The sequence below is a fragment of the Jaculus jaculus genome, chromosome 10 (genome assembly GCF_020740685.1).
Source record: "Jaculus jaculus isolate mJacJac1 chromosome 10, mJacJac1.mat.Y.cur, whole genome shotgun sequence".
Lineage (NCBI taxonomy): Eukaryota > Metazoa > Chordata > Mammalia > Rodentia > Dipodidae > Jaculus > Jaculus jaculus.
This window is the reverse complement of record NC_059111.1, coordinates 116,249,951-116,271,999: the sequence shown is the minus strand read 5'-3', so window position 1 is coordinate 116,271,999 and position 22,049 is coordinate 116,249,951. Positions and strand designations below refer to the sequence as shown.

Here is a 22,049-nt window from a genome sequence, read left to right as displayed (position 1 = left end):
TGCTGGGATTAAAGGTGTGTGCCATCACACTCAGCTCTTTCTTTCTCTCACTCTGTCTTTGCAGATGAATAATAATTTAAAAAATAACCTGAGCCAGGAATGGTGGTGCATACCTCTAATCCCAGCACTGGGGAGGCAGTGCTAGGAGGATTGCCATGAGTTCGAGGCCACCCTGAGACTACATAGTGAATTCCAAGTCAACCTGGGCTAAAGTGAGACCCTACCTCACAAAACACACAAATAAAACAAAACCTTAAGCAGGGACCCTAGGCTGTGTAGTAAGCCCCGCTGATCTTTTGCGGGCTGCGTGACCCAGCAAGGTCAATGCCTACAGTGCTGCAGGAAGCCTCGGTGGATAGAAAACTTCCAGAGGAAAACACCCAGCACAACCAAGCCTGCTGGATATTGGGAAACAGTTCTTGGTTCACAAGTGGGCCTTGGAAGAGACTTCACAGCCAAGCACAGATGCCAAGTGACCCTGCCGCCTGAGCTACGCTACCAGGACTTCAGCGTCTGACCTCCATGCTAGCTGCAGGTCTGCACAGTGGCACTTCAGTGCCAGGTGGAGGTGGCACTCGCTGTCCCTCCAGCAAGCTGATAGCAATGTCTGCAGCGTCTGACACCTCTGACCGGCACATGCATGCCACTCCGGTGCTGGGATGGCACGACGGAGCTCTGGAGGACTGGGGTGCTGACAATGCCCAAGTGGGTAGCACTTTGGCCTGTATGTCTGCCGTCTACGTACACACCAATTTCCAATTTCTTTCTCTTTGCTTTAACACATGCCAGCCTGCTCTAGTCCCACAGTAATAAGGCTCAGCTCCATCCAGCTGAGATACTCAGGATAAGTGATTTCTGGGAGGGTACGTGCACAGCTTCTGTTAACTGCACAAGTGCTGTTCGTGGCACTACTGACCCTGGCATCTGAAAAGCATCACATTTTCCACATTATTCGTCCTGGCTAAATTCATTTTTTAAAAAAATTATTTTTACAAATATTTAATTAGTTTATTTCTTTGGGAGAGGGAGGGAGAGAGAGAACGGAGCCAGGGCCTCCAGCCACAGGCAAGGAACCCCAGACAATGTGTCACTCTGTGCATCTGGCTTATGTGGGTCCTGAGAAATTGAACCTGGATCCCTAGGCTTCGTAGGTAAGTACCCTAACTGCTAAGCCATCTTTCTAGCCCTCCTGGCTAAATTCTTAGTTCCAAAGAAAATCAGCAGTAAGACAAAGAAAAATCCAGGCAAGAGTCAACAGTCTCTTCTGGCTACTCATGGAAATGTCAAAGGTCAAGAGTCTGCTACTTCTACTGGAAACCTTTTGGCCAGGAAGGGGTGAGGTGAAATGGGTGAGTTCAGGATGTCTGGTTATTTCACTACCAAGTTGTGCAGCTAACAGCTGTAGAGCTGTTTCTTAAATGATGGAGACACACTTTCCCTGTCCCAACTGTGTGTGGATGATTTCTGTCCTCTGCCAAAGATCAGAGAATCTTAGGGCTTAAAGGGAACCCTGAGGTTACCTGGTTCAAAGGGACTTTACCATGTCATAGGATTAAAGCCGTATTATAGAAATCAACTGTATTGCCAAACTCACAGGAAAACAGTTGGAACTAAAATTAAGCAAAAGCAAAAATTGCTTGTCTTTCTCTTAGTCCCATGTGGCAGAGACAGAAAGGCACAGGCTGGGTGACTCCCAGAGCGCAGGCATCTCCTCTGAGGAAATGCAAGTATGGGGGCAGAGGCAGACTGCCATGGCAGGGAGGAACTCAGGGAGGTGACGGGTGCAGGTCAGGGCAGAGCTGGGGACAGCGTGGGGGGGGGCACCTCCCAGGTCAGCCCTTGGGGGATCAAATGATGCAGAACCCCGAGGCCAGGATCAGCTCTCCAGAACATATGGCCCATGATTCTTACTGTGGTACTTGGGGGGGTGCAGGCCGAGGCTGCCCCACACAGGCTGCTGATGAACCCCCACCCTCACAGGGTTTCTGGGACACAGGGTTTCCTCCCGTCTACCAGTTTCTGGGGCATATCCTCCATAAGCCCCAGGCTCCTTAGCTCAACATCTACTTCTGGGAACACAGCTGAAAACATGATTTGCTGCTGGTGGTGGTGTGTATGCGTACATCTTACTACACTGCATGTAATCTGGTTACATTGGGTATGTGTCATTTGGGACTTTCACATATGATTATAAGTCATAGTGATAAAAGAAGCTGCAATAAGCACAATTTTAACAGCAAAATGTTCAGGTTTGAACTATTTGCTGGATTATATCAATAAAGTTCTCTTTTATGAGATGAGCTACTTTAGTTTAATTTTTTTTTTTTTTTTTTTTTTTACTTTTGGGCTTTTCAAGGTAGGGTCTCATTCTAGCCCAGGCTGACTTGGAACTCACTCTGCATTCCACACTGGCCTCAAACTCATGGTAATCCTCTTACGTCTATTTCCCCAGTGCTGGGATTAGAGGCATGTGCCACCATGCCTGGGTCGCATCTTTTACAGTGCTCTCGCCTGTGGTAGCCACAGGGGAGTGACGGGTGTTCTGTTCTATTGCTCCTCTGCCCATTCTTACTTGAGCCTGAGTCTTACTGATCTTGGAGGACCCCCTGCCCCGTTCCCCCACTCGAGACCTGGTGACTCTGTTCTTTGCTCGCCTATGGGATGGGGGTTACAGATGTGTGTGGCCACACCCAGATGTTTACATGAGTCCTGGGGATCAAACTCGAAGCAGTTTCTCAGGCTCAACAGACTGCCTTTTAATTTTTTTATACAAGAGTGAGAAAGTGAGAGAGAGACAGAATTGGCACACCAGGGCTCCAGCCACAACAATTGAACTCCAGATGCATAAGCCCCCTTGTGCGCATGTGCATCAATGAGTCTGGCTTACATGGGATCTGGAGAGTCGAACATGAGTCCCCAGGCTACACAGGCAGGCACCTTAACCACTAAACCATCTTTCCAGAACCCCAGTATCTTCTTTACCAATATTATCTCAAATATTTTTTTATACATTTTCAGTGTAACCAAGAAAGACTGTCAGACCCCGTAAGGTAGGCAGGACAGTTAGTGCACATCAGTTCCAACACACAGTGGACAGGTCTGGGTTCAAATTCTGTGAAAAAGTCCTTCAACTCTAGAGTTTGTGGCTTAAACTTTGTGATTTCAGTTTTAAGGTGGAATTCAAGTTTCCTGATCTGTAGGAGGAATAAACAGAATGTTTCTTACAAGGGTTACCACGGCAAATGAGAATTCAGACAAAACCTTAGCACAGTGCTTGATTCATGGAAAGATCCCCAAAAACATCTGCTGGCACTGGATGGATTTGAAATGCTGAGTACGGAGCCATGCCAATAACGTACCAGTAACATTGAACTGGGCATACTCACTTGTAACGTAGTGTCAAAGACAACAAGCTTTGAGCTGGTTGGAACAATGTCATAACACTTGTGTGACCTCATGAACCGCATGTAGACGCCACTTTCTGAATCTTCTGCTGAAAAGAAAAGCACATATCAGTAATAACGAAGCCGCTCCTCAGCAGCCCAGCAATGGGAACTGCCTCTAGAAATACCAGAAATATCGGGCCAGGGAAGGGCTCCGCTCTCATTTCAATTCAGCACTGGAATGGAAACCCTACCTGATGTAGTAAGGTAAGGGGGAAAACTCAAAGAGTTATAGGCTAACAAGGGAAAAAACAAACCACAAAATGGTCTGTTCGCGTAAGATAGCATTTCCACATAGAAACTAGAAAAACAAAGCCAGGTGTGGTGACACATGCCTTTAATCCCAGCAGGCAGAGGTAGCAGGATCACCGTGAGTTCGAGGCCACCCTGAGACTACAGAGTGAGTTCCAGGTCAGCCTGGGCTAGAGTGAGACCCTATCTCAAAAACAAACAAACAAAAAAAGTAGAAAAGTAATGCTTTCCATGTCTAAAAGGTATGCTTGGCCAAGGTCACAAATACTGTGTTCATAAAACAAAAACAAAGCTACTGCATTTCTTTTTTCTTCCCCTGCCCCCGAGGTAGGGTCTCACTTTAGCCCAGACTGACTCGGGACTCACTTTGTAGTCCCAAACTGGCCTCGAACTCATGGCGATTCTCCTACCTCAGCCTCTTGAGTGCTGGGATTAAAGGTGTGTGCCACCACACCTAGCTAAAGCTATTGTATTTCTATAGACTAGCAGTGAACAAACGGAAGGTTCAGGAAAATTTTAAAAACTAAAAAATTAAGATGCTTTTTGGAAATGTGGATCAACAATAATCAACAGGGAGCTAGGAGCATAAAACTGAGAACAAATACAAAATACTTAAATCTCTGTAAAAGGTAACTACTAATTTAAACAAATACAAGGACAACGTATTTTGAGGTTTAAGGCGTATTTACAAGGAAACCGCCTGGCACCTCCTGGGTGCTATTCCCATTGCCTCCATCACTGTCCAACATGTTACAGCATTCTTGGTGTTACAGCCCAGTTCTCTTTTTAGTTAATTTATTTTTATCAATTAATATATTTATTTTTGGTTTTTCAAGGTAGGGTCTCACTCTAGCCCAGGCTGACCTGGAATTCACTATATAGTCTAAAGGTGGCCTCAAACTCACAGCGATCCTCCTACCTCTGCCTCCCCAGTGCTGGAATTAAAGGCGTGCACCGCCACTCCTGGGTTATTTTTACTTATTTTTGTGCATATGGATGGCCTATAGAGGTCACATCATTTATTTATTTGCAAGCAGAGAGGGGAGTGGGAGAGGGGATGGAGGGAAGGTGGGATAGAATGGGCACGCCAAGGCCTCTGGCCACTGCAAGTGCACTCCAGATGCATGTGCCCCTTTGTACATCTGGCTTTACGTGGGTACTGGAGAATGGGACCCAGGCCATCAGGCTTTGCAAGAAAGCACCTTAACTGCTGAGCCATCTCTCCATCCACTCCCCCTTCCACTTGTTTTGAGACAGGACTCTTCAAGTAGGATAGTGAGTCTCAGTTAACTGCCTTTGTCTCCCCAGTGCTGGGATTATATGTGCATCTGGCATTTATTCAGTCATCCATTTGGTGTCTGTAGGCAGGAGACCCACAGGAGAATGTGGGGTCCCACTCTCTGCCTTCAAAGCTTCTTTGACAGCTGATCACACAGGTGAGCATCCCATTCTGACTCTGAGAGGCCGAGGAAGGAAGTGTGCAGCACTACCTTTCTGAGTGCTTTCTGTCTGGATCTCTCATCTATTATTATCTTTCATCTTAACACTGGCAGTATATGTCTCCATGTGTGTGTGGTGCGCATGCCTGAGTGTGTGCGTGTTTATACTATCCAGAACAGTCACCAACAACCAAAACAGTGTGCCCCCTTAAAGCTGCTAATGAAATTGCTGCTGGGGAGCGATGCCTGGGAGTAGAAGACACACACCACTGTCATTTACAAAGGTTAACACGGTTTTCGAGATCAACATTAAATACAAGTAATAATAAACACTAAGTGGGACTATATACAGACTTCTCCTAAAATAAGATCTGACAGCCTAACAGCCTTGACTCAGTGACTTAGTGTCCCCCACTAAAGTACATAGTAGACTCATGTCCTTCTGGTCCCCAGCAGTCTAACTAGAATCTACTTGTCCACCCTCCCCTCTGACTACTTGTAGGAATCCTATCAGTATGTCTTTCTCAAAGGACGTGCGTCTCAGGAAGCGGTTAGGGTCTGAACTTGACCAACCACAAAGTTTAGGTGCTGTGAAAGACCTCCCTCCCAGGAGGGGTCCGGGCTGTGTGTGGGAAAACTAGGCAAGAGATAAGAAGTCAGGTCATCTTTGATTTCTAACAACTGCAAACTTTCGTGCCCTTTTTACCTCAGGGGTCCAGTCCCCCTAGCTCTACCACCACTCTCAAAGCCCTCACAAAGATGAGGATTTTGTGAAGAGATCCTCCTGGAGTGAGGGTGTTGTGTCCTAGTGTCACAATGGGTGTCCTCAGGACAGAGATCCAGAGGGGAGCTCAAAGAAGCAGAGTAGAGAGACACACCTACAAGCAAAGGGGAGCCCAGCAAGGCCAGCACCCTCTGATCTGAGACTGACCTGGACGGTGACTCCCTCACAGCCTCAGGGGCTGCTGGTAACTCAGTTTACATTACTGCCTGTCACAATCAGGAGCCGCAGCATTTGCACTTATTTGTTACAGTGGCCTCAGGAAACTAATAATATTCCTTCAAAGTTCAGTTCAAAGGCCACCTCCTCCCATTAACACCCTGCTTACAGACCTCAAGCCAGACTTTACTGCTCCAGTTTAGACATGCCCATTAGTGTTTTATGAGCAGTCACTGCTCCAGTCATCCCATACCCACTGCGTTTATAGGTCTGGCTCTCTCCTAGGCCGCAAGCAGCCCAGGGCAGCACGGTGGCTCACTCTGCTTTAAACTCAGGCGCTCAGTGGGCTCCAATTGCGTTAGGCCCAAGTCGATGCCTGCTAAACTAAACTGTATGTCACCGAGAGGTGCACAGATCCAATGTGACGTGTGAGGACTGATCTGGGGTCTTGATGCTTCTGTCCTCTGACAGAAAGTGATAAAAAAAAAATGAAGCATGTAAGTTTAAATGATTACTGGTGGAGATGTACTAACCAGTAAATAAACTTCCATTTATAGGATATGCATTTATAAAACAAAAGATTGGAGAGAGGTTTCATGTTTTGGTCACAGAAAGAAGGGACATAAGGAAGCAGCCCTGTGATCTTCCCAAAGCACACCAGTGTTGATCTACAGGCTTCACCGCATGAGCAAGTGTATTTCATACTGAAGCTGTTTTCTAATTCTGTTGGACCAAAAGTGTAATTAAGGCTGAAGAACATTTAAAACTTTAAAAATATTTTATTTATTTACTTGGGAGGGAGGGAGGGAGGGAGAGGGGAAGAGAGAGAGAGAGAGAGAGAGGGAGGGAGGGAGAGAATGAATGTGGGCACCCCAGGGCCTCTAGCCACTGCAATGAACTTTGGACTCATGTGCCACCTTGCATACCCTGCTTTATGTGGGTACTGGAGAACTGAACCTGGGTCCTTTGGTTTTGCTGACAAGCACTTTAACAAAGCCATTTCTCTAGCCCAAATTTAAAATTGTTCATACTGGCCCGGAAAGATGGATCAGTAGTCAAGGTTCTTGCTTGCAATGCCTAATGACCTGGGTTCAATTCTCCAGGACCCATATAAAGACAGATGCACAAAGTGGTGCATGTACTGGAGTTCATTTGCAGTGGCTAGAGGCTCTGAAGCATCTAGTCAGTCTCTCTCCCCCTTGCAAATAAATGAAATGTTTTTTAAAGTTTGTATTACATATATACATATAGACTTAAAACTCTGCCAACAAAGCAAACCGGACAACTTCAAATTTCAGAGATACTATAGTCATAAGTTATTTTTTATTTTTAAAAATTTGTACTTTTTATATTTTATTTATTTTAAGTTTTTTTTTTTTTTGTTTTTGGCTTTTTGAGGTAGGGTCTCACTCTGGCCCAGGCTGACCTGGAATTCACTATGTAGTCTCAGGCTGGCCTTGAACTCACGGCAATTCTACCTCTGCCTCCCGAGTGCTGGGATTAAAGGTGTGTGCCACCACACCCGGCATAAGTTATTTTTTTAAACCTACTTCCATAAATTTTGAATTTAGAGGGAAATGACAAAAAGTGTGGACTGCTTGATCTTTCTAGTCTTAACTGTATGAAAACGAAGAGGATCAATAGCCACAAGCAAAGACACCAAAAAACCACGGGAAAGACACCAGTGTGACAGCAGGAGACACTTAACTAGTGTCCCTCACAGTAAGAGCAGGGTGGTCTGCCTGACAGTGATCAGTTCAGGATGTCTTGTTTGTAGAGATGACCACTACTATGAGTCTATCACCAACCAGATGTCAGCATCGTCTGCTCACTTGTCCTCTCACAATGGGGGCACCAGCGTGAGAGGGGCAGAGGTTGTGAGACTCAGGGCCTGTTCAGGCTCAAGTTCCACCACTCTTCCAGTCCTGTTCTGGGAATGCATGCTTAATCTAGAAGAAGGGCTACCCTATGTCTCCTGGGCTCAGGCGCACTGCCTTTCAGATGGCTGAGGTCAATGTAAAGGACAAGCTTGTAACGGGGGGGGGGGGGGACCTCTGAGGGCACACCTGGCCCCCTCGGCTATTCCCTGAGCACCCATCCCTGCTCCCTGAGCCCATCCTGATCTCTTCAGACACAGCTGCTGAGAAGTGAGGTGACAAGCACAGATCTAGTCTCACCCACAGGACAGCCCGTCACACCACACACCGTGGTGCCACTTATCCTGGCCCCACCTTGAATGAGGTGTCACTCAGGCTGCTGCTCAGTCTCCTGTCCATAGAGACCTTGGTAGGCTACAGTGTCTTTTCAACTTAGCTATAAAAACGGCCACAGACACATGACAGGATTCATTAATGATGGATTCCCCCCCCTTCTCCCCCCCCCACTTCCTCTTCTCTTTCTACCTGTCCTTGTCGCTCTGTTTCAGGCTAAGGATGGAAGACAGGGCCAAGAGCTCTGCTACAGAGCCATGACCAGCGCACAGATGGATGTTAAGTGTATGTGGAAAAGATCCAGTGTTTCCATGGAAGGTTTTCTAATATACTTAGAACTATGAACATTAACAAAGGCAAATCTTAAATGTAAGTACAGGACTTTTAAAGTTTCAGGATGTTGGGGCTGGAGAGATGGCTTAGCGGTTAGGACACTTGCCTGTGAAGCCCAAGGACCTAAGTTCAATTCTCCAGGACCTATGTAAGCCAGATGCACAAGGAACACATATATTTGGAGTTCATCTGCAGTGGCTCAAGGCCCTGGCGTGACCATTGTCTCTATTTGTTTTTTTCTCTCTTAAACAAATAAAATCAGAAGTTTAAACTATCAGGATATTCCTTCCTATGTCTTTGCATCTGGTTGTGTGTGCATGTGTGTGTGTGCATGCGTGCATGCATGTGCATGTGCTGAGCTGAATGTAGAAGACCTAAATAAGAGGCTGGGCAGCAATAGTGATTAGGTCAGAAAGGAAAGGACAGTCAAGACTGAGGCAAAGCAAGGCATGGTGGTGTATGCTTGCAATCCCAGCACTTGAAGGCGAGTTGGCATGTGCATCTGGACTTCGTTTGCAGTGGCTGGAGGCCCTGACATGCCATTTTTCTCTCCCCCTTCAAATAAATAACATACAGATTTTTTAAAGTTCTATTAAAAAAAAGATTGGAAAAGTTTTAAAACTTATTGCTGTAATTCCACTTTTTCCTTCCTGTAATATTATTCTGAAAGTCTGATTACAGTTACGAAGCCTCTTTTATTTCTGATTGTTGCAGTCAGGTGAGCATTGCTGCCAGAAGTCACCTGACCAACAGCAGCTTGTGTGTGTGTGTGTGGGGGGGGGGGTTATTTTGGCTTATAGACTCAAGGGGAAGTGCCACAACGGCAGGGAAAAATGATGGCATGAGCACAGGGTGGACATCACCTCCTGGCCAACATCAGATGGGACAACAGGAACAGGGGAATGTGCCAAACACTGGCAAGGGGACACTGGCTATAACACCCATAAGCCTGCCCCCCAATAATACACTGCCTTCAGGAGGCGTTAATTCCCAAATCTCCATCAGCTGGGAACCTAGTATTCAGAACACCTGAGTTTATGGGAGACACCTGAATCAAACCACCACACTGATGGTTGCTCTTTCACTTGTTTCTTCTTGTTTCACATTTTTTCTTGAATGCTCCTGACCAAGGCTTGCTTATGTTATTGCCTCCCCCAAGAATTAAGCTTTATTTTTACTGAGCAGGACAACAGTTATATTTGATATAATTGATTTCTGTCATTTGAGGAGATTTTAGGGGAAGAGAGATAAATGAATACATCCAGCAAACCACCTGAGGGTGCCTGATCAATTCGGCCAATTCATCTACAGCGGGTGCTTAGCCAAGTCCTCAGGAGCCCAGACAAGTGTGCTGCAGCTTGGCAATGACAGAGGGTCACTCTCATTCCAGCTGAACATTCCCGTTTGCCAGGGTCTCAATGCACATTCAGAGATGTATGCACACCTAGGGGGTCAGCAGTGGCTCTCTGTGATGGGTGTGCTGGCTGTCTCCAATGCAGCATGCCACGATTCTTACGACAGGTGAGAGCTCTGTTTAAGAATATTTCAAATCAAGATATGGGAAAGCCATGTGCAGTCATTCCAACGAGGCATGGGCAGCAAGCCCGTCAGCTCTCAGGCTCAGGAAGCCGCGCGCCAGTCTGTTCTCATGGGGCGACTCGAGGACTCAAGTGCAACAGGGGAAGAAGCGGAAGGAGGGCAGGGCATGCGGGCACTGTAATGGTTATTCTCAACTGTCAACTTGACGGGCTCAGAAACCAAGTGAGAGTCATGCCTCTGGGCAAGTCTATGAGGGCATTTCCTGGAGGATTAGCCAAGAGGGTAGGTGGCAGACCCTCCCAGGGTAGGCAGCCCTTCCTATCAGTCATGGGCCACATGCAAACACGTTCCAGGAAACAGCACCCCTTTTTGTCTGATAGCCTTTGCTTCTTGCTGGTGAGGACATCTACCTCGTTGCTAACCACCTCGGTTGACATGAGAAACCCAGCGCCATCAGCTTTTTTTTTTTTAAATTTTTATTTATTTATTTGAGAGCGACAGACACAGAGAGAAAGACAGATAGAGGGAGAGAGGGAGAATGGGCGCGCCAGGGCTTCCAGCCTCTGCAAACAAACTCCAGACACGTGCGCCCCCTTGTGCATCTGGCTAACGTGGGACCTGGGGAACCGAGCCTCGAACCGGGGTCCTTAGGCTTCACAGGCAAGCGCTTAACCGCTATGCCATCTCTCCAGCCCTTTTTTTTTTTTTTTTGCCATCAGCTTTTGAGCAGAGACCCAAGACCAGGTTCTCCAGGAATCCTCCAGGTTTCAGGTGAGAGACAGGGACTGCCACTGCTGAGGCATGGAGTCTACGGACTGAGTAGTCACCTGGTTCTCAGACTCTCCTGCTGGCAGACAGCCATTGTTGGGCTACCCAGGCTGTGTCATGTAAACCAATCTAATGAAACCCCTTTATAATATGGATTCATTTTTTTTTAAGGCAGTGTCCCACTTTAAACCAGGCCGACCTTGAACTCAGTCTGTAGTTCCAGGCTAGCCTTGAGCTCATAGCAATCCCCTACCTCTGACTCCCAAGAGCTGAGGTTAAAGGTGTGTGCCACCACGCCCTGCCATATATTCATTTTTATCAGTCTGTTCCTCTAGAGAACACTTAATTGAGAATTGTCATTACTTTTCTTGTGACCTTCAACAAATTAATCCTTTTGTAAAAGGAAAAGCAAACTCCTTTTCTGTTCCCCCCTGCTTTCCTCTTGTGACCAAGTGGGGGTGGAATCCCATCGTTCCCGAGCCTGCACATGCACACCAAGCGTGCCATGCTTCCTGTCTACGAGACACCTGCTGACAGTCCTCGAATTCAGTTCAGTTCCCACTTTGTCTATGTGCAGAGGCGTCAGATCCCATGATTACAGGACTAGGCCCAAGACCCCCGTCCACTTCCGAGCCTGGCTGCGAGGGAGGGCCTCTGGAACTCCTTACTGACTGGCTGTAAATGGAGGTTCCTGTGACCTTCCCTGGGCACCATCACTGTGCTCCAGTGGCCCAGGCCTCAGGGAAAGGTGTGTCAGGTTCATCACATAGGGCACAGAGGAGGATGTGCAGAGCTCCCACTAACCTCCCACAGGTGGCTCTCTGGAGCTCATCTTTGAGGTTTTAAGCATTACCTATGCAGGACTAATTAGATTATAGGCCACCACGGGTGAACCTGAGGCTACTTCCCCAGAGGCTGCAAATGGCTCTAAAAGTCCCAATCCTCCTGTGCTGCCTGAGTCATTTGGGTGACCAGCCTCATCCTGAAGCTACCTGGGAGCAGCCAGACAGCAGTCAACATTGGCACACAAAATGATACATCACTTGGAAGATCCCAAGGATTTTAGGAGCTGAGTGCCAGGAAATGATTGGCAAGACCATTGCATTTCTCCATATTACCATCCTCCTGAGCCAGAATTTTCTCTTCTCTTGGTTATTTGAAACAGGGTCTCACCTGGTGACCCACGCTAGCCTGGAGCTCATGGGGCAGCCTATCCCAGCTGCCCTTGAACCTCTGGTGCCCCTCTGCATTCCAGGATCGCAGGCATGAACCACCTTCCTGACTCTTCAGCGGCGAGTGAGGGTAACGCCAGCCTTCTGCTGGCTACTCCTCAGCAACGGAGGCACATGCCAACGACGGGTCACCAACTTTGCCCACAGATGCCCATAGGTACAGGCACCAGCGGTGCCCACAGATGTCCACATTCGTTTCCCTCTGTGCTCTCTCCTTTCATCATCACAGACACATGGTACTCCCTTTCCCGTCCCTTGGCACAGAAGCACTCACGGCCATGACAGACCTGCAAGTGCTTCCCTCTGACCCATGCATCACACGGTGGAAATGCTTTGCCCCTCGGAGATGCCAATGCCTTCTGCTGCCCTGCCATGGCTCTGCATGGTCCCTTTACCCACAAGAAACATTAGCCCCCTGAAGGACACGGGGCCTGTGTCAGTGACACTCAGGAAAGCCAGGCCTCAGCCATCATGGTGTCTTCAGGACCTGGTAAGCGGTCCGTGTCTGTCTCCGTCCTCACAGAGCTTGTGACATAATGACAGAAACACAGAGACATCCATTTCTCTGTGGCCAGGGACAGCGGATGGATCAGCCTGGCGCAGGCAGGCAGAAGGCTGGAGAGCCTGAGGGAGAGTGCCAGCAGGAAGAGGGAGGTGGGCAAGGCAGGACATACAAGACGGGGCACCAGAGGGCAGGCTAGGAAATCCAGACCCCTGCCTACAACGGTGCAGGGCTTGCAGGCAGGGCTGGAGGGGCACAGTGGGGCTGGAGAGAACCCACCAGAAAGATGAGGAAGGCTGAGAGATGGTGCTGACAAAGCAACCTCAAGAGAATGCGGGTAAGAGAGGCAAGCCAAACGCCCTTCTCTTAAAGCACTGGGTGGAGGTGGTGGCATTCATCACACCAGGGTGGCAACTGAAAAGCTCCTCAAAAGCCTAGTGGGGGAGGTCATGAGCTTTAGGGGTGCAATGCCTGCACTTGTCTGGCTAAATGCATACATTATGCCCACCAAACTGCCCTGTAAGCACTTTACTTAATGTTCATACCAATATTTTAATGCTACTCTCACTTTTGGTTAGCAAAGCTTCTCTTCAAACTGCAGTGACCACTGGGATGACTCAGAAGGCACCATGGTGCTGAGAAGTGACAGAGGAGTGCTCAGCACTGAACCATCTCTATCATACTTTCTAAGGCTCAGGGTCTATTGCAAAAGAGATGGTGGAAAGGATGTATGAGCCAAAGGAAAGGCAGGACTGCTTATAATGTAATCGCCCAGACCTCGCAGTGCCTGGCACTACCTACAAAGTACCCTCATAATGGGGGGAAAAGACGATGACATCAAAATAAAAGACTGATCGAGAAGGGGAGGGGATATGATGGAGTGTAGATTTGTGAAGGGGAAAGTGGGGGAGGGGAGGAAATTATCATGGTTTATTGTCTGTAAGGTATGGAAGCTGTCAATAAAAAACCCCAAATCAATAAAAATTTAAAAAGAGTGAAAAAAAAAGAACCAACAAGGAAGGAGTACAAAAGAATAGAGAGGGAGGAGGGGATAGGAAGAAGGCTGAATTGGAACAATGATGGGTGGGCTCAGCTAGGCACCTGCCTGGAGGTGTGCACCGGCCATCCTAGGGCGTTAAGTACTGGAGGTGTGCACCGGCCATCCTCAGGTGTTAAGTACTGGAGGTGTGCACTGGCTGAAGCCAGGAGGAGTTTGGAGAAGAGGGCCGAGGGCAGCTATGCCGACAGGGCTCACAGGGGCGAGGGATGACACGCATCCATGGGATCTCAGGAAAGAAAAGCTGTGGGTGACCTCAGCAAGCTGAGGAGGTTGGTGGGACCAGGATGGAGGAGCAGGAGGTGACCAATGGGACGAGGGTTTTCTGAAGGGATGACGTCACACTGCTGGCCTGCACGGGCTCAGGGCAGTGTGTGTGAGTGAGGGGTCTGGAATGTGGCTGCCTACTGTGCTGGCCATGCTACTTTGGTAAGGGCATTCTGCCTCTTACCTCCTTAGACTCTCCTCGGTGACACAGGACAGTTACCTCTTAGCATCACTTTGGGGATTAGGCACAGTACCACAACACAAGCCACATACTGTGGCAGTCATAGGAGAAACAAATACAAAAATGCTCCCAGGTTCCCACTAAGCACCGAGCACTGCTGTAGGCTGGACGGCAACCCCTCCTTACAATCTGCAGGTGAAACAGAAGGTGTCAGTGGCCAAGCCCGGGACGGGGACTCTGGCAAGTGGGCTGGCGGGGCTCCATCTGGACAGTGAGGGGGCTCCCACCATGCCCATGAAAAGGCAAGGAAGTGTTCAAGAATGAAGGTCATGCACACTTAGAGACCGGAGATGCTGCCCAGGTTCTGGTACTTGCAAGTCCTGGTGACAAGTCCCACATCCTCCTATGCGTTTTCCTCTTTGTGGAAACTGGTCATGGGTCACTCCTTTACAGGCGACAAACCGGTCAGCCTGTCTTAGTGTGATCTGTACTGCTAGAAAAGAGTCCCAGAGGCTGGGTAATGCCTTAGGAGGCTCACCAGGCTCATGATTCTGTGGCTGGTAAAACCAAATAGCATGGCACCCGTTATCTGACAAGCATCTGTTGACTGTATCACTACACGGCAGAGGGTGTCCCTGGGAGGCTGGTGCACAAAGGAGTGGGGTCCCACAGCCAGACAGTAAGTAAGAGTGTAGAGGGGTCAGGCTTGTTCCTTCGTAACAACATGCTCCTTAGAGAGCTAATCCACACCTGTGATGTTATCTTGTCCAAGGGCGTGTCTCGAAAACTCACTTTAGTAGGCCCCACTTCTAGAAGATCCATCATATTTCCATACTGTTATGTCAAGACCAAGATTTCATCCCAAAAAATCCGGGGAAGTGTAAACCCCATTCAAATAATGGCTCATACAAGTACTGTATCCACTTGAATATACCATTTAAGGCTGGAGAGATGGCTTAATGGTTAAGGCACTTGCCTGCAAAGCCAAAGGACCCAGGTTCGATTCCCCAGGATCCATGTTAGCCAGATGCAAGCATCTGGAGTTCATTTGCAGTGGCTGGAGGCCCTGGCACACCCATTCTGTCACCCCCTCCCTCTTCCTCTGTCAAAGAAATTAATAAATAAATACATAAATAAAAATAGTTAAGATACCATTTAATGGTTCAGAGGTACTAAAACAAGTCAATAAAATGAAAGCCAATAAAATATGGTAATATGTTAAATCTGGGGCCAGTTATGCAGGAAAAGTTTAACTACATATATTTCATAGAACTGATATGTCTCTTGCCTAGGGTGTGCAGGAGGGACTGGAGAAATGGCTTAGTAGATGGGGTTCTTGCCTGCGAATCCTAAGGACCCAGGTTTAATTCTCCAGGACCCATGTAAACCAGATGCACAAGGTGGTGCATGCGTCTGCAGTTCCTCTGAAGCGGCTGGAGGCCCTGAAGCGCCCATTCTCTATCTACACCTACCCCTCTCTCTCTCTCCAATCAATAAACAAAATTAAAACACAACTCAGCAGGGAAGGACAGAGTTGGGACAGGGATACCACCAGTTTCTACTACTACAAGTGGGGACAGCAGGCTGCCAGGCTGAAACCACAAACCTATCACTTTGCTATCTCTACCACCAGAGGGCAGCACCCCTCACACCAGAGGCTGTAAACCTGCGGGCAGATCCTGACTGATGCTCTGAAAGCCAACTGATGGGGGGTAATCTTGTAGGTTAGCCCTCTCCCCAAAAGCAATTCTCCCCAAGGCAAAACCTTCTCCTGTGTATGTTTTCCTTTATTGTCCTACTCACGAAAAATGCAGTCTCACAAATAAACCGTGTTCCGCTCCTGTGCCCCTGTGGTGTGCGACAGACTACTGAAATGCCCTAGATGGTTCTCTACTGAGAACCCATCTTTGCTTACTTTGGGGCATTTCCTTTCGAGCAGAGAACAAATGTTTATCAGTGAGCATAACTTTTTTGGGGGCTCACTTTTTAAATATAGTGGATCTTGGACACTCTGAAGATCACCCAGTTCCAGCCCCCTTGATTAGCAGACAAAAGTCACAATAGAGCCTCAGGAGGCTTTATGGGCTACCCAAGAAAACACGGCCACTTCTTACACAACGGGCAGACTCTGAGATTCTGGACTAACAAACATTGCTTCTGCTCCTGCAGAATGGCCCATTCGTCCCTGTTTTGGGTCACCGTGGACTTGGTCAGCCAGGATTTCTACAGCAAGAGCATGTAGAACTGAGGTCTGGGAAACCCTTGATGGGTGAAAAACACAGTGAGGGTGACAAGAGGGTGGGGCCAAAGTACAGTCACAGCTGCGAGGTCATCTTGGACAGCAAGTCACCTTAAACCTGAGCCTCCACTAATTCCCCCAGTGGGCAGGGCAGGAGGGGAAGACAGGGGCAGACCTAAGAGTCTTAAAGAGGCCATGCAAATGGTGAGTTAGTGCCAGGGTCCTAGCGGGTCGAAGAACCCGGAATGGAACTGCCAGAAGATGATCTGTTCCCAAGCAGTCAGGGCTGTGGCCAAGCGCAGGGTCCCAGGCAGAAAGTAAGTTCCAGGTGATATAGATAAACCTAAGCACACAAAAAACATGAGTAGCTCCAGAGTTTGACCATCCAAACAGCAAGTACATAAAATACTGCTGGCTCCAGGGAGGCACTGTTCTCATGGTATCGCAGGCCTGGGACCATCCACTCCTCCCAGCATTTAAGGTGGCCACTGGTATGCTGGAAACATGGTTGAGTACCTACTGCCCACCGGCCCTATGAGCAGGTACAGGGATAGCACATGAATCGGGAGGGGGGCAACACGGAATTGAGGGGGACAGCCTTAGAGATTGGACAGAGGACGCAGATGCTGTCATGCTATGCCCAAGAGCCACACCTGGCCTGGTTGGTAAATCCAAGTTTTCTTGCAGCCCAGTCCTGCCTACAGTGTTTGGCTTTGGGCTGCTTTCCTACTACAAAGGCAAACTGAGTCGTTATGACAGAGTCCAAGACCATATCGCCCACAAGGCTCAAACATTTACTACCTGGCCCTTTGTGCATTTGCCAGCCCATGACCCAGAGCCCCGCTCTTCAAAGAGAAGCCCGTGAACCATCAGAAGGTACAGTGTGACAGGCCCCGTCCCCCACCTGCAGAATAGGGGCTGCCTTTTCCAGAGGTCTCAGGAGATTCTTATGCACAGAGAGGCACTACGAGGATGGCGCGTACCCCGGTGTACAGACAGAAGTGTCAGAGTCCAGTGTGGCAGTAAGGCCATCAAAGCTGAACTCCACAAAGATCCCTGCTGTCAGCGTGGTGGCTGGGTGGGGGTGGGGTGGGAGGGCGAGACGGGCGAAGGATGACACCACATGCTCATGTCACAACCCAGTCAAAGGATGACCCGAGGAACACTACACAGTGCAGGTCTCTCTCCTGCTCAGACTTTCCTCCCAACTTCACTAATGCCTTTGAGTAGCACCTAACAACTTCAGTATGAGCTGTAATCTATTAGAAGATAGAAAAATACTTGGCAACAAGAGTAGCAGTTAGTTATCATGTGTTTTCACATAGAACAGATGTGTAGCTGCCTAAGTCATGCCTCCAAAAGTCAAAGCATAAATTATCAGTTGGGTAAGGAGGAGGCGCTAGGACAGCAGAGGACCTAAGGACGGCTGCCTGGGTCGTGGATCACTAATACATCAGCTCAAGAGTATCTCAGGACGCCATGTCTCACTGCTACGACTCCCCGCTCCTTTAAGTAAGTGCACGGATCTGCTTGATTTCCAGGTTGGTCGGTTGGTTTGTTCCTTCTGAGTTTCGCACGGACTAGTAACTTCCAAGTTCCAAAGAAACAAAGCAGCGTTTGGAGTACCACGCCAACTCCATTCCCTCTTCCAGCTCGGCTAACAGCTTCCAAGTCATTGTTTAGCATTATGCCTCCTTAAACATCTAGAAACGTTTGACAGGGTTATTTGTAGGATTCAGTATGCTTTAAAGTCATGACGGCAATGCAGATAAAAATAGATGGGTGAAAAGGGGACATTGCCTTTCTCAGATGCTTAGTATCAACACTTTGCATTTGTGACAAAGGCGGAAACAATGCAAAAGATTTGAAAAAGTGCATACCTACTGCAAGAAATGCAGCTCAGTTAAATGAATAAATCTCAAGAGGGGGCAAAGAGGCCACCAAACCTGTTTGGGTAAGAATCTCTTGTGTTAAGTTTCTGCAATAAAAACCTTAAAAAGTCCATGAATTTAGCACATGGTTAATGGCACTCAAATAATAAACATTTATAAAGTGCTTCATGATGCAGATGGTTCCATTTAATCTCCTAAACACCCAGACATTATTCCATTTTATAAGTGTGGAAACTAAGACACAGAGAAGCCAAGTCACTTGGATGGGGAGAGGGGAGGGACTGCAAGTTAAGAAAGCAGTGAGATGATGTGAATCCAGGCCTGGATCTTCAAGCATACTGAGGTTCCACTATAACCAGCCAACATTTAAAACCCCTATGACTGGACATTCACGGTCTCAATAGAGACTGCACACATCACCCTGTGGGATGGTGGCCAGTACGTGCGTGTTGCCATGCAATACGGTAACATCAAGGAAATGTGGAGGTGTATTCAAATGAAGACCAGGGTTGTCTTTCAGTAAGATACACACGAGGCCCAGGAAAATTCGGAAATGCAACATTTGCTAACAACGAACATGAAGGAGGATTTTAAGGACAATTTCTACTGATGCATCGTCACCTTCAAGGCGGCGTGTCTGTGAAGTGCTGCAGTGCCCGGTGCCATCAGACAGCACTTGCCAGCTGGCTGTGCATGGTTACTCAAGTGACTGTCCGATCATAAATGCACAGGGCCCTGGAGTAAAAGTTGGCACGAGGGACATCATCCTCATGGCACATAGTCTCAGGCCAGCTTTGGCCTCTCAACACTCTGGGTGGAGGAAGAGAAGTCACTGGATAAAATGATGGGATTGCAGGAGCGAGCACGAGGCCCTTCGGCAAGAGGCAGACATAAAGTTCGCCTTCGACTTCGAGCTCACCCGGTAACATTTAAAAAAAATAAAATAGAATCAAAAAGGACAAGCCATCCCCTTTAAATGTTAACAGCCTCAAAAATAAGATCCGGGTTATTCACCTGTAAGAAGAGACACGAAGAAAATAGGACAGGAAGGAGCAACCCTGCGCGAGAGGAGAGGGTGACAGCAATGACAGGGGGAGACAGAGGGTCCCCGGAACTCAACCGCCCGCTTCGGGTTGGCCGATTTAACTTTCCCCATTGAAAAAGACCGACAGGCAGACGGACAGACGGACACACCCTAGTGGAGGCATCCCCGGGGTGGCCGGGGGCTTCCCGGGGCGCGCGGGGACGTGCACCGGCGGGGCCCCGGGCGGCGAGGACAAAAGGCCCCGGCCGGGGAGCGCGGGAGCCCGGCCCGGCGCCGCAGCGCAGCGCAGCCCGCGGGGTCCGGAGCGCGCCCGGGATGTGCGGGCGGGCGGGCGGGCGCGCACTCACCTTCCTCCTCGAACTCCAGCTTCTCCAGCATGCCGGCTTCCGCGGGTCCCGGGGCCGCCGCCAGCGCCGCCTGAGGGGGAGGAGGAGGAGGAGGACACGGGTCAGCATGGGCCGCGGCGCTCGTCCACGGCCGCCGAGCTCGCGGCCGGCCAGCGCTCGGGCCTCGCTCCGCTCGCCGGGAGGAGGGGCTTGCGGCCGGCGGGGGGGACGCAGGCGGAGGGGCCGGGGCGGAGCGCGCGGCGCGGCCTCCCCGCCCGAGGCCCCGCCACCGCCCACCGCAGGTGGGGCCTGCGAGTGGCACGCTCCCCTCCCCCCCCGCGCCCGTACGCCTTTGGTACGGCCCGAGAGGAAGCGTGGGAAGGGGAGCCGCGCCGCAGCGCGTCCCCTGCGCCCGCCCGCGCCGCTCCCAGCGCCCGCCCGCGCGTCCCCCTGCGCCCGCCCGCGCCGCTCCCAGCACCCGCCCGCGCGTCCCCCTGCGCCCGCCCGCGCCACTCCCAGCGCCCGCCCGCGCGTCCCCCCTGCGCCCGCCCGCGCGTCCCCCTGCGCCCGCCCGCGCCACTCCCAGCGCCCGCCCGCGCGTCCCCCTGCGCCCGCCCGCGCCGCTCCCAGCGCCCGCCCGCGCGTCCCCCCTGCGCCCGCCCGCGCCGCTCCCAGCACCCGCCCGCGCGTCCCCCCTGCGCCCGCCCGCGCCGCTCCTGCCGCCCGCCCGCCCGTGCCACTCTCTGAGCCCGCGCGCCCGCCCGCGCCGCTCCCGGCGCCCGCCCGCGCACCTACTCGCCTTCCGCCCTCCCGCCGGCAGGTGTGGGCGCGGCTGGGCCGGGCCCGCGTGGGGATGGGCGACAGCTTTTGCCTTTCTTTTTCCTCTTCCGATCTTTACACTCAACTGCCCGTGCCCGGGTCCTTAAAAGGCAGCTATCTGCTCGTGGTCGCGCGTTAGCGTTGGCTGCACCTCGAGCCCCGCTCTCGGCTCTTTGCGGGGAGCTGCTCGCCAAAAGTTCACACCAGCTAAATCTGGGCTCGGGCGCTCCTGTCGCCCTGGATTTGGGTATCTGAGACACACTCCCTGCCAACCCCGGGCTGGCAGGCGGCGATGCTGGCAGCTGCTGCAGGCCCAGAGCCTGAGGGCTGCCCGCCCGCCCGCCTGCCAGGCCGGGAGCGGCTGCAGTCAGCGAGGCTTTGCGAGTGAGGTTGGCGCTGATTAGGGCCGCCAGGGGCCCCACCCTCTTGAAAGCCACTTGTCTTTTTATTCTTGCAAGCTCAGCCCCAGGCAGGAAGTACTGACACCTCCTTTGTCACCTCAGGGGGCACAATCTCTAAATCGCACACTTCCCTCTCTTGCCGGAAGAGAAAAACAAAAGCCAGCGCTCAAGAGGCAGAGGTAGGAGGATGACTGAGTTCAAGGCCACCCTGAGACTACATAGTGAATTCCATGTCAGCCTGGGCTAGGGAGACACCGTACCTCGAAACGACAAACAAAACACCCACCTCTTCCCCCAAAACAAAGACTATAGTTTTGGTAAGATGTTTTGCGGGCTCACATCATGTTTCATAATGAAAGACTGAATACTTTCTAAGTTCAGGAGCAAGTCAAGGATGTCTGCTCCCACTCACCTTAGGCAACCAAGTACTGAAAGTTCTAGACACTGCAATAAGACAAGGAAAGGGAATACAGATTTGAAAGGAAGAAATAAAACCATATAAATGATAGGTTCTTCATATAGAAAATTCCAAAGAATGCATAATCAAACCAACTTCTTAGTACTAGTAAGTTCAGCAAGGCCATAGGCTAGAGAGAACACACAGAAACCAACTATATTTTGTACAGTAACAAAGTAAAAACTAATGCCCTAGGGGGTAGCCCATCCCCAGCCTGGGTGGCCTGCCTCTATGGGTCCCCTTATCCCACCTCTCGGGAAGCTGATATAAAGACAATATTGTTTACAATATCTGCAAATAGAATGCTTAAGGATAAACTTAAAAAAAACATACAGAGTTTATATACTTAAAAACTCCAAAATATGGATAAAAATGAATCAGTGAACAGGCATCCCACTTTCATCAGTGGGATTAGAAGACATCTAAAATATGCCAGTTATCCTCAATTGCACTTGGTTTCTTGTAATCCCTGTGAACATCCTAAATTGTTTTGTTTTTGTAGATACAAATAAGCTTATTTAAAAATTTATATGGAGGGCTGGAGAGATGGCTCAGTGGTTGCAACACCTGATGGCCTGGGTTTGATTCCCCAGTGCCCACATAAAGCCAGATGCATAAAGTGGCAAATATGTCTGGTGTTTGTTTGCACTGGCAGGAGGCCCTGGTGTGTCCCCCCTCCATACTCTCACTCTCTGTCTCAGTTTCTT

At 49.8% G+C, this 22,049-nt stretch overlaps 1 protein-coding gene across 3 annotated transcripts in view; it reads right to left on the bottom strand.

Moving 5' to 3' along the window:
* Prkag2 (protein kinase AMP-activated non-catalytic subunit gamma 2) overlaps window positions 1-22,049 on the bottom strand; it is a 272,478-nt gene that overhangs the window by 48,915 nt on the left and 201,514 nt on the right. For 2 of the 3 annotated variants that reach the window (XM_045160311.1, XM_045160313.1), the window contains 2 exons: window positions 19,687-19,756; window positions 3,387-3,493 (listed from right to left, as the gene is read on the bottom strand). In XM_045160311.1, coding sequence (XP_045016246.1) covers window positions 3,387-3,493; window positions 19,687-19,756 — 177 coding nt within the window. The remainder of the gene's footprint in view (window positions 1-3,386; window positions 3,494-19,686; window positions 19,757-22,049) is intronic. The other variant, XM_045160312.1, reaches the window with a different exon arrangement.